This window comes from Leucoraja erinacea, chromosome 18 (genome assembly GCF_028641065.1).
Source record: "Leucoraja erinacea ecotype New England chromosome 18, Leri_hhj_1, whole genome shotgun sequence".
Lineage (NCBI taxonomy): Eukaryota > Metazoa > Chordata > Chondrichthyes > Rajiformes > Rajidae > Leucoraja > Leucoraja erinaceus.
In genome coordinates this window covers 1395247-1412532 of record NC_073394.1, presented here as the reverse complement: position 1 = coordinate 1412532, position 17286 = coordinate 1395247, and the positions used below count along the sequence as shown (strand labels likewise).

The following is a 17286-nucleotide window of genomic DNA, read 5'->3' as shown; positions in this document are numbered from 1 at the left end:
TGCACCTGGTGTGTAGGGATTGAATGAGAAAGTGGGATAACATAGAAGTAGTGTGGACGGGTGATTTATGGTCAACGAGGGCTCAGTGGGATGAACAGCCCGTTTCCGTGCTGTACCTCAGACCTTATGAAGAGCTGTAATAAAGAAAAAATAGCTCTCATTTCAAGAGAAAGCTTCCAATAGTTATTTTAGTGAAAAGATGTGGGAAAGGGTATCCTCACCTTAAAACATAATGCTGCCCACTACATGGGAGATGATTTACAGATACTGCTTCAGCTTGTATCTCATTTGGGGTTTTGAACTTCTTATATGTTCATAAGTTGTTGAAGCAGAATTAGGCCTTTCGGCCCATCAAGTCGACTCTGCCATTCAATCATGGCTGATCTATCTCTCCCTCCCAACCCCATTCTCAAATCACCTGACACCCGTACTAATCAAGAATCTGTCAATCTCCACCGTAAAAATATCCATTGACTTGACCTCCACAACGTTCTGTGGCAATGAATTCCACAGACTCACCACCCTCTGACTAAAGAAATTCCACCTCATCCCCTTTCTAAATGTACGTCCTTTTATTCCAAGGCTATGACCACTGGTCCTAGACTCTCCCACTAGTGGAAACATCCTCCCACATCCATTCTACCCAGGCCTTTCACTATTGTCAGTTTCAATGATGTCTCTCTTCGTCCTTCTAAACTCCAGTGGGTGGAAGCCTAGTGCCGTCAAACGCTGATCATATGTTAGCCCAAACATCCCCAGGATCATTATCGTAAACCTCCTCTCTCTAGACCCTCTCCATCGCCAGCATATCCTTCATCAGATATGGGGCCCAAAACTGCTCAGAAAACTTCAAATTATCCCCATATTTATATATTTTTTTTAAAATATTGCTGTGTGCGATTTTCTCTTAATGCTAGTTCACAAAGTCAAAGTTCACTTCTGAGGTCCTGAACGCTCTGTAAATGCACAGCGGCCTCCGTCTGAGTGAAATCAGCAGTTCTGGAAACCGTCAGCTCCACTTTTCTTTTGCATCTGGTATTTGCACACTGAGTCCCAATTGCTCAGGGCAGGCGAGACAGAGGCAGTTTCCTCTGTAGTATTCACAGCACTAAATCAGACTCGTATGGTCTGACAAGGGAAGCTGAACAAAACTTTCCACAGAAGTAAGCTGAAGTCATTTGATTAAGGAAAGGTTTCAGCTGAGGCTATTCATTAAATATACTAAGTGCTATGGCACATGATGCATCATATTATTTTCAGCTGTTTGGTACAGTTTTGTTGCATATTCATTTGATATATTGCATAGGGTTAATGCATTAAAATTCTGAAGGGCCTGGCATTTTTTAATATGAAACAGACCAAAATTCAGGAATCAATTGCCTTGTCTAACTAGCTTCACATGTGACCCTTGATATAGAAGCTCTTGTGGACTCACAGGTTAGGCCCAATTCTCTTCCAAATATGCATAGTTTCAGCAGAGATCACTGGACAGTGACCAGGGATAGAAATCTGGACAGTTTCCTTGTTTTGGTTTGGTTTAGTATTCTCACATATAAACAACTGGTTGCCAAGACAATAGTTGAGTTTCGATCTGGACCTCTAGCCAGTAGGTATGCTCATGATGTGTTGGATTAAACAGAAGCACATTGTGTGTGTCGTGTATGTGACCTATACGCAGGTAGAGGATGGAACAGGTTAATTGGCTCCCAGAAATATTCTGCCCTTTTAATGACCTCTGACAAGGTTCTAGAACGATCCTCTGCTTCTTTCTTCATTTGGCGACAAGGTGAAACCATTAGTAATTTCAAGATGTCTATTAAATCTTGTTCTACATTGAAATGTTGTGTTCGTTGATAGAGGATTTGAATAACAGCCTTGATTTAAGAGTAGCACATGCTCTTCAGTCAGAGGTCATGCATTTAACCTGCACCCAGAGATGTAAACAGTTCTGCTCTTACTTCAATACAGTACTGGGAGCGCTGCACTGATAGAGATCTCCTTTCAGCAGCATGCGGTCTGATACTGCAGAAAATATGCTCACATTGGCTGTCGAAATAACTTTCCAATGAGACTTTCCAAATCTATTTTAAGAGTTTCTACGAAAACTTCATCATCACCAATTTTAAAATGTTTGCACACCAAGAGGCAACAGCTCAAATTAATATTCTTTGAAATATTCTCACACCACTATTGATTCTTTGGTGAACCAGTCTCCTTTAATTACCACTGGAAGCGGCTTCCTTCATGTTTAAAGCAACCAATTATCTCTTTGAAAGTTCTGCTGCAAAGAAAACAGCCTCGGTTTCTCAAATCTCTCCATACTTGAGTGGGGGAGTTTTCCCAGATGTTCTGATGATCAACATCTTTGAAAGAGATGATCTCATCTTTGCAATTTGTGGGAGCTGAATGTGTGTAATTAGCTTTGCCTGTGCATACTTCAAAGGAATTTAGTGGCTGAAGCATTTTGGAACGTCTTGCAGATATGAGTGGTGTCAGCAAACTACATATATTTGTTTTTATTATCTTGATCCTCTGTAACTTTGTTTTCCCTTAATGTTGTTCTTTTTCAGAGATCCTTCAGATTGTAGTTTAGAAAGAAAAACATATTTAGAAACTAAGCCTGGTGAATCAGTTTCAAAAGTAAGAAAATCTTGCTCTTTGCATATCAATTCTAATTCTGCTTTGACAGTCTAAATTAGCACTCACTGAAGCTGAAATTAACACTTTTATTAACGTGACACTCATGTTCAGTTTGATCACCTACATTTTCTGTTGAAACCAATTCAGACTAATGAATTACAAATCTTAAAGATAATTTATTTAATTTTGTGCAATTTTGTTTGAAGGCCATTATCATATTTAATGTACAAAAACAGACAATTATTGATGCCTTCCAGTTTTGCATAAAACCGCATTTAGTAAAATGCCTCTTTGCCAAATAAAGACAGTCTGAAGAAGGGTCCCGACCTGAAAGGTCACCAGTCCATTTTCTCCAGCAATGTTGCCTGACCCACTGAGTTACTCCAGCATTTTGTGTCCATTTTTGGTGTAAACCAACATCTGCAGTTCCTTTTTTTTAAATTAAAAAATGTTTGTTTTCATTGCCCATTTACTGGGAGACACATATCCACATTGATGTAATGTGACAAGCAAATCGCAAGGTTTATAAATGCAGAACTTTGTTTCCTCGAGTCCTTTTAACTACGTGCATTGCACACTATTACCTCAATCGTTCTTTCATCATTGGAAATTCCACTTGAGCAAAATATAATTACATGACTTACAGCTGGTTTGGAACCCATTATCTAGGAAATCATAGCCTACAACTGCCTCTTGGCACATGCTGAGGTGCCAGTTCTTCCATAAGGATTTTGAACATTTATTTAATAAAGTAATTAAAAGCGTGAATTGCAGAAAAATATCTGACCCACCTTGGACTGTCACATTTAATCATCAGTTCACCCATACATCAGCCTGCAACACTCTGCTAACATATTGGAACTTCCTTAAGAAAACTTTGTGAATAATTAAGTGATTTGTTCCGTAAGGAAAATGAAAGGTAACTGCAAGAGTGAAGTAGCCGGTAGAGTTATCCGTATCTAATGATTTCTATAAGGCGATAATTCCATTGTCATAACTGGAGGGGATTGAGAAATTGAAGTGGCTACAGAATAAATTACGGTAAAGAAGACACAAATATACATCCCCTATAGAATGTTTACCTTGTGTTGGTGTTAATTTTGTGCTCATTTCCTCCAGTTCTGTGAGGCAGTCCAAGTTAAATAATCTGCCACATTTTTCCACTGCATCCAGTTTCCATGATATGAATGTGCAAAACCACAACCTCCCCGACTAATTATTTGACTCTTAGGTTAAGAAAGTTAAATCGATTTTGTCCAATGTTAAAAATGCAGTCTGTTAAAGATGTAGAATGTCCCTCTGAATTCAATATTTTTTATAATTTTCATAGGTTCATTGAATTAATTTTTTCCAGCATCTGTACCATTTTATTCACATGCTGCTCAATACCAAGGCATCCTTTACATTGATTTTAATGATGCCAAAGTATGCCAAACTAATTTATGATGTGGAACATGGCGATGGAAGACTTCCTGATAGAGGTATCTACAACTATGAGAAGCGGAGATAGGGTAGATGGTCAGTGTTGTTTCCCCATGCTAAAGAGCGGCACTGTGGCACAGCTAGTCGAGCTGCTGTCTCTCAGCACCAGGCACCCAGGTTCGATCCTGACCTCGGTCTGTATGGAGTTTATACATTTTCCCTGTGATCGTGTGTCTATTCTCCCATATCGCAAATAGGTGCGGGTTTGTAGTTTGATTGGCCTCTGTAAAATCTCAACTCTAGGATGGGATATTTGTATACTTCACTATTGGTTGTCATTAACCACGTACATGTCATGTTGGTATTTTTGTGTATCCCCCCTTTTAATCTAACACCTCAAAAGAAAACCTGGTTTGAATTCAAACCAAAGTTTCCTTTGAAACGTTAACCTGGAATGCCTTTTATAAGCTTACTTTAATCTTCCAAATGGTACCAATATTTTAGTTTAATTTAAAAATACAGCGTGGAAACAGGCCCTTCAGCCCACCATGTCTGCGCTGACCAGAGATCCCTGCACATTAACACCACACACTAGGGACAATATTACATTTATACCAAGCCATTTAACCTACAAATCTGTACGTCTTTGGGGTGTGGGCGGAAACAGAAGATCTCGAAGAAAACCCACGCAGGTCACGGGGAGAGCATACAAACTCCATACACGCAGCACCCATAGTTGTGATCGAAACCGGATCTCTGGTGCTGTGAGACAGCAACTCAGAGTTGCTGCCTCATGCAGCCCTACATGCACCACCATCAATATATGGTTCAACTCACTAAAAGTGTCCAATCGTTACTCCGCACTCTACGTTCCGGTTTCAATAGATACACAGGTTCACCAGCAATTTTCCGGCAACTGATGGTCCGTCACCTCCTTTACTGCAGACAAACATACGAGAGCGGCCTTGAAATCCCCCTGGAAGTGCCCCCAAAATTGTAGTGCCTAGTCCGGGTGAGGTGGCCGATTTCGACCTCATCGGAACTTCCGTGACCGACCGGCAGGTCGAATTTGCTCCCAGTGGCCGGGGGTCTGGATCTCCGACCCGGCTGGAGCCGGCAGATCCGTTCCCATAGCTGCCTTCTGAGGCACACTCTGCAGGCCGGTATCTCAGCGCTACGGCTAACCATTCCAGTAATGCTTGACTTTTCATAGAGACCATGACCTCTCTTGTTCCAGCAAAACCCATAATCCTGTAAGGCTCTGGAAGCAAAGATGCTGTAAATAGGTGGTGGACCTGTAATGCAATGAGAGTGAAGCCTTGTACTCTGAAATTTGTTCAACTGCAAATAAGACCAAACAATGCATTTTCAGCTCACCTTTAAAATAGTAAAACTTCCAGGGAATTTACAAAGAACTGACAGTGACAGTGAAGTTAGTATTTGCCTGAATGTATAGCAAACCATCTTCTCAACTAATGGCCAAATCTAGCTTTTCTGTAATGGAATGTATCATGGATCAAATACAGAGGTAGTATAAATGACTTGCTATGGAGAATATTGCATAATTTTTTATTTAAAAGAATACTGGAATACGATATTCATTTGGCATGCATTACTTAAGAATGTATTCATGACCAAAAGTAGTTTGTGGTTTGAACAGTCATCTTAGCCCATTGAACCTTTCTCTTTCAGAGGTTAATTGACTTGCTGTGGTTTTCCTACACATTTGTTTTTACGTTAATGTAAACATGACATTGGAGAAATTTGACCAATCAATTATTTATGCATGTAACAAGATTATTTATAATAAGACAAATCTCTTTGCAAATAACACCACCATTAGTTTTTAAATTCAATAGATTTTAGTACATTCGGTGGTTGGATGTAGAAACAAGGAACGGCAGATGCTGGTTAACAAAAAAGTGCTGTAGAAACTCAGTGGGTCAGGCAGCATCTCTGGAGAACATGGATAGGTGACGTGCCTGAAATATTATCTATCCATGTTCTCCACATATGCCGCCTGACCCGCTGAATTACTCCAGCACTCTGTATCTTTTATATTGGTGGGTGAATCTGGCTGGCAACAATGGTTGAAAATATGTGTCTCACAAGTTTGACCTTGGGTATTGGAATTAAAATCAGACAACGACATTTACTTTGCTGTTGCAGTGGACAGAGTAGCATTTACATTGTGCCAAAAGACAAGGGGCAAATTTACACTCTCAGCATGGAACAGCACTGAAAGACAGAATGGTCAGGTAATGGTCAGTGATAGCACTGTGGTTTCATATCTGACCTAACTCCATGTGCACATTGATGTACATGAAGAATTAGTTTTCCTGTTCTAAATAATAACATTGGGATAAAATTCCAGACCAAGGAGGCAATGAAGAAGATTTATTGGTGTTATTCTACACAGCCCTTTTGGCTTGATGTCAAATTGTGAGAGGCAAAGGTACGGTAAGTTGGCTGCGATTCTCCGATGATGTAGTAGGGTTGATTTTCCATGCAGCAGCTCATGTTGATCAGGCTGGCTGGTGGGCCTGGATTCCAACCAAAACACCATCTGCAGCTCCACAAATGTTCTTTGATGTCTGCTGAACAGAACTTTGCTATTCCAAGTGGGCACTCATTAGCTTTATGGACCTCTCAGTGACAAAAAGGCCAGACATTCTGGACAATTCCCAATCTTCTACCAGCTTCTCCAGACCTCTGTACTAGATCTGTCCACCATGTATTTACCCTGTACAGAACACCATTCCCACTCATCTGACTGCACAGTTATTTCCATTCACTTACCAGGTGACTGCGATGACGAGGTTTGTTGATGAGGCTCAGTCATAGGAGGAATCCCTCATGTATATATTATTTGTACCAATCGTAAATTTAGAAGTTAGTTGTCCTTCTAGATTCTAAGATTTGGCAACTGAAGGAATACTAGAGGGCATAGCTTTAAGATGAGAGGGACATAATGTAAAGAGGATAGTGAATGCCTAGCTGCAGGGACGGGGTGGTGGGTGGCAGATACAATGGTGGCATTTAAGAGACTTTTGGATCGGCACATGATGTGCAGGGAATGGAGGAATATGGATGACAGTATGTGCACATCAGACATCATGTTCGGCACAGACATGGTGGGCCAATGGGCCTGTTCTTGGACTGTAGTGTTCTAAATCACCCCCAAGTAGATTTCCAACGTATAAATGTCCTTGATATTACTTTGTCAGTTTTTGTACATCAGTTTTTGTACATCACCCTTCAAATATTTTAATTCTAACTTCATTTTAGTTTGTTAAATGAATCGGCACTGGAATAAGGCGATGTTTCGGGTCGAGACCCTTCTTCAAGGTCTGTCTGAAGAAGGGTCTTGACCCGAAACGTTGCCCATTTCCTTTGCTCCATAGATACTGCCTCACCCGCTGAGTTTCTCCAGCATTTTTGTCTTCCTTCGATTTTCCAGCATCTGCAGTTCCTTCTTAAGCACTGGAATAAGTGTCATTGCAAACACTTTAAACAGCTGACCAGTGGGCACCCGTCCATATTCATCCCATCACCCAGCCCTTGACCCAGATCCTTCTGTGCCTGGGCCATTCGCATGCTTGTCCAGACATTCCTTCAATGCTATCAGTGACTGTTTCCACTCTCTCTCAGGCAACATATTCCAGATATTCACCACCCTCTGGGTGAAAAAGGTCCTCTGTACTCTGTAGATGGCTCAATTGTAATCATGTATTATCTTTCCACTGACTGATTAGCACAAAACAAAAACTTTTCACTGTACACCAATACGTGTGACAATGAACTAAACTCAAACTGACCATAAATCTATGTTTTATGTAGAGGTATCTGTGACGTGGCACTGTTTCCTGCAGTCTAACCCATCGATTCCACTCACACCTCAAGTCCCTTCTAAACTTTCCGCACTCTAGGCCTCTCCAGAATCTGCTCCATTCCAGGTAACATGTTATTGAATTTCCTCTGCACCCTCTCCAGCGCTATGACATCTTTCATATTTAGTGTGTGCTGGGAAGGTCAAATAATTTGTGCAAGTAGACCTTAAGATCATAAGTGATAGGAGCAGAATTAGGCCATTTGGCCCATCAAGTCTACTCCACCATTCAATCATGGCCGATCTATCTCTCCCTCCTAACCCCATTCTCCTGCCTTCTCCCCATAACCACAGACACCTGTACTAATCAAGGATCTATCTATCTCTGCCTTAAATATATCCACTGACGGCCTCCACAGCCTTCTGTGGCAAAGAATCCCACAGATTCACCACCTCTATATAAAGAAATTCCTCATCATCTCCTTCCTAAAAGAACGTTCTTTAATTCTGAGACTGTGACCTTTAGTCCTAGACTCTCCCACTTGTGGAAACATCCTCTCCACATCCACTCTATCCAAGCCTTTCACTATTCTGTACGTTTCAATGAGGTCCCCCCTCATTCTTCTTAACTCCAGCGAGTACAGGCCCAGTGCCGTCAAACGCTCATCATATGTTAACGTACTAATTCCTGGGATCATTCTTGTAAACAATAGCATGATTGCCACTTTCTTCAGTCCCCCCCCCCCCCCCCCCCCCCTCCACTCAACATGCCGTTAGCAGATGAGTTAGTATGATAACACGCTGTGGTCGGCCGTGGGCCTCCCAGCTAACAGGCAGCTTTGGTTTGGATGAGAAACATGCATTTCCCTCATGCTGGGAATGTTTAATTCTTTTTAATTTACACTCAATAATTTATATTGCTTGGAGCATTCTGCCCAAATGCTGCTCACACTTCATACAAGTATTTGGAATGCCGTAATGCATGAAACATTAAACCAGCAGCATTTTCATTTCATTACAAATCTTTAAAACATTGGAATACAGTATGCCAACGAATATTATAGAATATTTTGAAATAGCTCTAGGTGTTGGAAGTCTGCCAAGCCTCTGCGTTGGTGGCACGGTTGTGCAGCTGGTCAAGCAGCTGTCTCACAATGTCAGAGACCAGGGTTCAAGCCTGACCTCAGGTGCTGCCCGTGTGGAGTTTGCACGCTCTCCCTGTGACCGTGTGAGTTTCTTCTGGGTGCTCCAGTCTGCTCCCACATCCCAAATGCATGGAAGTTTGTAGGTTAATTGGCCCTCTGTAAATTGCCCAGTGTGTAGGGAGTGGATGAGAAAGTGGGATAACAGAACTAGTATGAATGAGCGATCAATGGTCGGAATGGACTCGGTGGGCCGAAGGTCCATTTCCATGCTATATCTCTAAAGTAAACTAAATTGGTAGATTGGAGACATGGCATATCTGTCAGAGAAAAAAAAATGCTACACCACAGAAAGATTCCAATGCTTCATCGTGGAACCAGAGAGGGACTGCAGGAGACATTGGAGAATGTGAGCAAGACCTCACTGAAGAATTTTGCTGTATATTTTCTTACCGTACCAAATCCCAGTAATTTCTGCACACTCCATCAATTCTGATGTAATTTCTTGGCAGTTTTGTACATTGTCCTATTTTTTTCTTCAAAGAAATGGCTGAGCCAGCACATGTCAGATCCTCCAGGAAGCTGCTCACTTGGCGTTTTGCCTTGAGCCCATGACTTGGTTTATACTGGCCAGTTCAATATGTCCATAGGGATATCAGTACAAAAAAATAGTTAAGGACAGGAGGGATCATTCAAGGCAGGAAAGGAGGCCTCCTGTCAAAGACAGAAAACATTTCTCCAGCATCTGCTCAAGCAAGCAGGCTTTACACCCCTGGATAACATTTCAAAGATATTACGAGCATGAGGATGGATATGGGTGGAAGGGGACAAGGGGATGGGTGGGAGATGAGGTGGGCAAAGGAGTTAAAGAGACTGCAATGGGAGAAATATGTGCACATACGGGTGGGTGGAGAAGGAGAAAGAGAGGGTGATAGGGGGTATTACTTGAAAGTAGAGAATCTGGAGCGCTAGTATGGGTGTTGTGGGCTGAAGGGACTGGTTTCCAGAGGGCTAGTATGGACATTGTGGGCTGAATGGATTCTTGGGCTGGCAGCTTAGTCACTCAAGCCTGTTGTGCTGGAAGCTTTCTCACAGCTGGTGGGCTGGCAGTTGACTCACGGCTATTCCTTGAAATTTCACTTCAAGCAGGGTGCAAGGCCACCAAATTCAACCATCAGTCTGAAGAAGAGTTTCAGCCCGAAATGTCACCCATTTCCTTCGCTCCATAGATGCTGCTGCACCCGCTGAGTTTCTCAAGCATTTTTGTGTACCACCAAATTTAAGTGCAGTTTCATACCATTTCAAGCAGGGTGCAAGACAGTGAGTCGTGACCTCTCCCTCCTCCCTTGCAGAGACTGAGCCACACCCACACTTCTGGGTTTTATAGTCCCCCCCCCCACCCCCTCCCACCAGAAGGGGCGTGGCCTTCATGGTCTGATTGACAGGAGAGAGAATCTCAACATTTTTTAAACACTAATAACTCTTTTATTTTGCATCGATGGGAAAAATCCTCTTGTCCTGCACAGCGGAGGGGGACTCCGAGTAAGATGGCCAAAAAATCACAGCCGTAAGTGGCAGCATTTTTTCTAAAATTAACATACAGAACAACAGGAAGCGGTCAAGATCAGACTTTTAGGAATATAGATAGATGTATTAAATGCTTGTGCCTGGTTTGATTAAACATAGCACAAGATATATAGCGATACATCACCCGTTTAGAATAATTGTTTGTCCTTGCCTCGTTTCTCTTCCACTTGCAGACATTTGCTGAAACTGATGTTTGTCCAATATAAGAAGTTGCTCCAGAAACTAGCACCATACTTTTAATTGTGATGGACACATATATACATAAACAATAAGATACTTGCTACATCTTTCTCAGTCATCTCGCGGGTACAAAAGGCTAACGATTTATATAGTAATGTTCTTACCCCTCATGAAATATTGGTTCTGTTTTTCTTCTCTTGTTGATTGGTGAAAACATCTTGTTCTCAGCCAATTTGCATCAAACTCACTGATGTGTTGATCAGGCCATGCCACTGAAATCTAGAGCAAGATGATGATGGTTTTAAAAACGGGAGTTTAACATCAAACTGTGTTGTATTTACAACCATGTAATTAGCACCAATTATTTGAAATATTGCAAGTAGGAAACGGAGAGTTTTTGGAGAGGTACAAATGCCAATCTTTAATGATGTTGAGCAAATGTGTGCACGTGCAGAAATAGCCTTGCATTTTACTACATGTTTTGGATGATCATTGACAGGGTTTGGGTACCTAGTTCCCTCCACCCCATCTTGTGCAAGACTGTGGTCTACGAGGAAATAAAAAGTGGAGTTGTGGTTTGATCCATGGTTGCACCAGTGATATGCAACTTCATAGCAAGGTGTTGGATTGCACTGCCATTTCCCACACAAGGTTGGTGGGGGTGGAGAGAGAATGGGGGGAGTTCACAATCAGAGATGGATACAGGACTGAAAGGACACAAACAACTAGTCTACAAAAGAGAAGAAAGGAAGATCAAGAGGATTCTTCGTGTCACTGTAGGTTATGATTATTTTTAACTGAGTTAGATATAGCTCTAAAAAGGCTAACGGAATCAAGGGATACAGGGAAAATATGGGGAAAAGGCAGGAACAGGGTACTGATTTTGCATGATCAGCCATATCACATGGCGGTGCTGCCTCGAAGGGCCGAATGGTCTACTCCTGCACCTATTTTCTATGTTTCCAACTGTAATTTGGCCGAGAGTTTTGTTAGGAGAGACTCAGGAGCAAGACATTACATTTGCTATTTAAGAATTGATATGCTGGGACAGTAAATTGGAGAAGAGCAAATCAAAATTGAAGGGAGTAAATATGTGGAATGAATACAGAAAATGAAACAGTTGTGAACATTAACATGCATATGAACTGTCTGCAGAATTGATAAACATTATAGTAAACAGCAGTATTTGAATGCGATTTAAAAATGGAGAGATATTATCAAACAACCAATACCAGAAAGGTAGAGATTCAAAATTGACTTGGGAATTAATAGTTTTACGAGGTAAGTAGATAGGAGTCTATAATCAAGTACAGGCCTCAGTCTGTCTCCCACACTGGTAATGTAAAGGGCCTGTCCCACTGTACGAGGTAATTCAAGAGTTCCCCCGAGTTTTCCCCTGATTCGAACTCGGAGAATGTCCGTAGCGGGTCTGTAGGAGTTCGTAGATGTCTCGTAGCGGCTCGTACGAGTAAAAAGTAACCATTTTTTTCATCACGAGTATGTTTTTACTCGTGAACATTTTTCAGTGTTGAAAAAACGTCACGAGTTTACCGGATTTCCCGAGTACCTACCGTTACTCGTACGAGACGCTACTAGACATCCACGAACTCTTACGGACCCACTACAGACATTCTCCGAGTTCGAATCAGGGGAAAACTCGGGAGAACTCTTGAATTACCTCGTACAGTGGAACGGGCCCTTTCAAGTCAAGTCTCAAGAGTGTTTTTATTGTTATATATCCCGAAATGGAACAATTAGTTTAGTTTATGTGTAGAAAGGAACTGCAGATGCTCAAGGGATAACTGCCAATGTCCCCAGTGTTTTCTGTCTTCAGCTAAAGCTGGAAAGCTAACCATATATAAAATAATCACTGGTTATGAAATGAATGTCAGGAGTTTCATCAACAATACTCAATGCATTCAACCTAATAATTAACTTTGGGGGGAGGTGGGGGGAATTAAAATAAATGTTTTGCATTGTGTTTGCTCTGACATTAATCCAGTGTTGATAAATTGTTGGAGAAATTGCTGGAGAAACTCAGCGGGTGAAGCAGCATCTATGGAGCAAAGGAATATGTGACGTTTTGGGTCGAGACCCTTCTTCAGACTTCTCGACCCAAAACGTCACCTATTCCTTCACTCCATAGATGCTGCCTCACCCGCTGAGTTTCTCCAGCATTTTTGTCTACCTTTGATTTTTCCAGCATCTGTAGTTCTTTCTTAAACAATTGTTGAGATAATCTCTCTTTCCTTCAAAAAAAACGTTGTCATAGCACTCTATCATACTCAACAGTAAAATGCATTTTCTTCAGTAAAACTAGCACGAGTTAGAGGAGTGCACAGCTGCAGACTACTCTGTGGCAGAGTACTACTTCAGATGAACATTAACAAGTTTAAGTACAACTTTGATCTTTTACATCCAGTTTAGCAATGAAAAGATTGAATAACAGTGCAACTATTGTATCAATTATTATCAAAGAGCTTCAAAGAAATTAAAACATTTCAGTCTCCTTGTTGCCATCAAATGTTGTTATGATTTTAATTTCTTTGGGCGGAACAGAATAAGACTCCAGCTGTAAGATTGTGAAAGATTTAGTGCAGGATAAAGAAATAAAATGGGCTGCTTAAAATAGTTCACTTGATTCTAGTTTCTGAGAAACTATTGTATAAACTTGGAGTTAATGAGAAGGTAACAAAAAACATTGCTACTGGCACTGTTGATCGCCAGACTAGTAATAATGAAAAAGGGCGACTGTTATTTTCCATTCAGCAATTTGTCTTCAAAAATTATAATCTTAAACACTTGAACTATATACTTTAATTAGTTTGTAAAGAATAAGAGAGAGCCATGTGTTTTGCAGGCCATTTAACCACAATACAAAAGCCTTATAGCTATCTCATTATAATATTCACATCACACAATAAAGTCTGATGTTTAAAAGCTGAGATGAGGAAAAACTTTTTCACCCAGAGAGTTGTAAATCTGTGGAATTCTCTGCCACGGAAGGCAGTGGAAGCCAATTCACTGGATGTATTCAATAGAGAGTTAGATTTAGCTCTTAGGGCTAAAGGAATCAAGGGATATGGGGAGAAAGCAGGAATGGGGTATGATTCTGGATGATCAGCCATGGTCATATTGAATGGCGGTGCCAAGGGCTGAATGGCCTACTGCTGCACCTATTTTCTATGTTTCTAATTGATCACAAGTAATATTATTTCTCTCGCTTCCCCACATTTAGGTAGGGGTTAGGTTAAGTTTGGGTGAGGATTACTTTTGTTCTATTCTATCTAATTAATATTTTTTGTGAGAAAAGAATCTGTAATTATAATGGGTATTGTATTCATTTTTGAGGAATCCAATATTTGCATACATTTACCCTTTTAAAAGATAAATAACACTGATTCAGAAATTCCAACGTACTCAAAAAAGTTAACCTGGTACTGCACAGATCCTAGAGGAGCAAGGACTGTGCAGTCACAGTCACACCCATTGACAGTCACTCCCACCACAACCTGGTCCAATAATCTCCAACAGCAGTGTTGCACAGGGAATCAAATGCCAAAATTGCTTTGCTATGCAAAGATGCCCCACGACCATTATGACTTGATCAAAATTTAAAGTTAGAAAAAATATATAGAATTGCATACCTCAATTTCCGAAAGCGATATTCTCTCATTTTATCTATTTGGTGATGTTGCTCTGTAATAACATACTCATACAGCATGGAATCAGGCCCTTCAGCCCAACATGCCCCATCTACACTTGTCCTGCATTTGGCCCCTATCCCTCCAAGCCTGTCCTATCCATGTACCTGTCCAAATGTTTCTTAAACATTGCGATAGTTAGTACCTGCCTCAACATGCAACGCTCGGTTCACTGCCTGGTACCAAGCTGATTATTTGAGAAATAGCTGTCATTCAAAGCAGCTTTATCGTTAATGCCAGTTCCAAAAACAATTGTTCAACTAAACAAATCATTATAGAAGAAGTGAACATTTATTATAGGGGTGGAGAAGATTACCAGTAAGCATTCTTGTATTTGTGATTCTGTCAGCGTGACATTACAAGTTTATAGAATCGGCAGAAACATGAAAATCAAATCTTAATCATGCACTTCATTACAACTTAATTCTTCTCAATTCTAAACAGGATATACACGCAATTAAGTTTTTCTATATTAATATTAGAATATATTTTGTAGTGGTATCACGTGATTACTTAATACTACCATATTTTTAAAAACACTTTAATCCCTTGCTTTAGTTTAGTTTATAGTCACGTGTACCAAGGTACAGTGAAAATCTTTAGGATTTGGAGAGAATAAAACGGAGTAAGAATTGCCAAATTATACATTTAGCATTTCCTGTTTAAAATGCTTTCAAGCCCACTTCCTCCAAAGCATAACGTAATCTTACATTTCAACCAGATATTAATTCAATCAATTCACAGTAAAAAGTTCAGATATAACTTAGACCTTCACCAACTAGCTTTAGACTCATTTGTAGATTAATGATTTAGTTATGCAGCAATATAATCATTGTATTAGTAATATTTTAAACTATTAATACCTTTGAATCAGTCAGGATGATTTTCTCTGGAGAAATGTTCACATCCAAGTCTTTTATGGCAAACTTTCTAGCTTTAGCTGAAGACAGGAAGCATTGGGGACATTGGCAGTTATCCCGTAACCATGCATAAGGATACACACTATGATTTCCATCCTCCCAGTGAACAACGAACCATCGATGTTTATCTGAGGTCTCTACTTTTTGGATAGCTGAAGCAGGAAAATTGAATTTAAAAGTTGTCTGGCTGTGTAGCCTGCGGCTTTGATAGAGAACATTTTGTACAGGATGAATCGGAGTGTTCTGTGCAGTCAATAATTTTTGCATTCCATTTCGAAATATTTTGTTATTGAGAAAATATTTTGCAGCTGAACGCCACATTTTGCAATATTGCCGCAATTGGAAATGCCTTTGACTTCGAGTCTTCACTCTGGTTGAATCAAGATTCTCACAGTCCACTTCAAATTCAGTAAAGCCTCTGTAAATCAAAACACAACCAAGGAATGTTTGCTGTTATCAATGCAATTTAATTTCGACACATTTTAGATATAAATAAACTACTCAATTACCACACAGTCACATGAAAGATTCATTATTTATGACAAGTTAATTTAAATGATACAAAGATTCATGTAGAAAATAATGATTGCCGACAATATTGTTTTCTATAAATAAGTCCATATTGATGATCCACAAGGAACTGAGCAAAAAATGACAATGTGTGCTAGGGTAACTCAGTTTGTCAGGAGAACATGGATAGGCCATGTTGCTGGTCAAGACCCTTCTTTGGACTGATTTGAGTGGGTGGGGAGTGATAGAAAGCTGGTGGAGAGGTGAGGCAGGACAACATTTGGCAATTGGTGGATACAGGTGAGGGGGTAGGTTATTGGTAGAAGATTGCACAATGACCAGAGACAAATAGACAAAAAGTGTGAGATAAGGAGATAAGGATAAAATAGATGCAAGTTGTGAAGCCAGAGGAAGGAATATAGGTGGAAGGGGACAAGGGAGAAATGGATGCACATCCAGGTGGGGCACAGGAAAGAGAGGGGGAAAAGGTGTGGGGATTAGCAAACTGGAGGAACAGAACATCATATTCTGTTTACAGTGTGGACTGTAATCTTAGACTAGAAGATGATATCAATTCCTTGGTGAACTGGGCTGAGCAACGGCAGATGCAATTTAATCCAGATACATGCGAGGTGATGCATTCTGGCTGAACCAATGAGGCAAGGACAAACACACTGAATGGTAGGGCCCTCGGGGTTATTGGAGAACAGAGGGACCTTGGTGTATGTACAAGTTCAAAGATCGTTCAATAGAGCTAATAGGACTTGATGTTTCAATTCCTGTAATAAGTCGGCACTCTTGCTATTTGCAGTGGGATTGGAGTGGTGAAAGGTAGGGTAGGTACGTCATCGGTTGTCATCAGGTGGGCACCCTCCTTCTTTGACGTTTCATTGATAAGCCCACAACATCTCCAGAGGGCTCAAGGGTGATACCTGGCGTCCCAATTACATCCCCCTCAATTCCATACCCTCCTCTCTTCATCTTTTGCCCAATAGTTATCTCTCCTTTTGAGCCAAATCCAATTGCTGCTTTTTTCTGCAGAATTTGATAATGATTTGATTGCTTGTTGGAGGGATCGACCCCTCACCCCCATTTTCTTTAATAGCCTGGTCATAGATGTAGCAACAAATCCCCTGCATCCCACTTCGACAGGGAAAATCTTGGTCTTCCAGCCATTCTGGGCAGCTTCAGTTGCCAGTTCAGAGTACTTGGTCTTTTTCCTCTCATAAGCTTCTTCAACACCACCTTCCCATGGAACTGTCAATTCCACAACATATGCCAACTTGGCTGTTGTGGACCATAGGACCATGTCTGGCCGGAGTGTTGTAGCCACAATGTCTGGGGGAAACACA

At 40.8% G+C, this 17286-nt stretch overlaps 1 protein-coding gene across 1 annotated transcript in view; it reads right to left on the bottom strand.

The window, feature by feature from the left end:
* bbox1 (butyrobetaine (gamma), 2-oxoglutarate dioxygenase (gamma-butyrobetaine hydroxylase) 1) overlaps positions 1-17286 on the bottom strand; it is a 68506-nt gene that overhangs the window by 43614 nt on the left and 7606 nt on the right. The window contains 2 exon segments of the mRNA XM_055649131.1: positions 10965-11079; positions 15368-15842. Of these exon segments, the coding sequence (XP_055505106.1) occupies positions 10965-11079; positions 15368-15842 (590 nt within the window).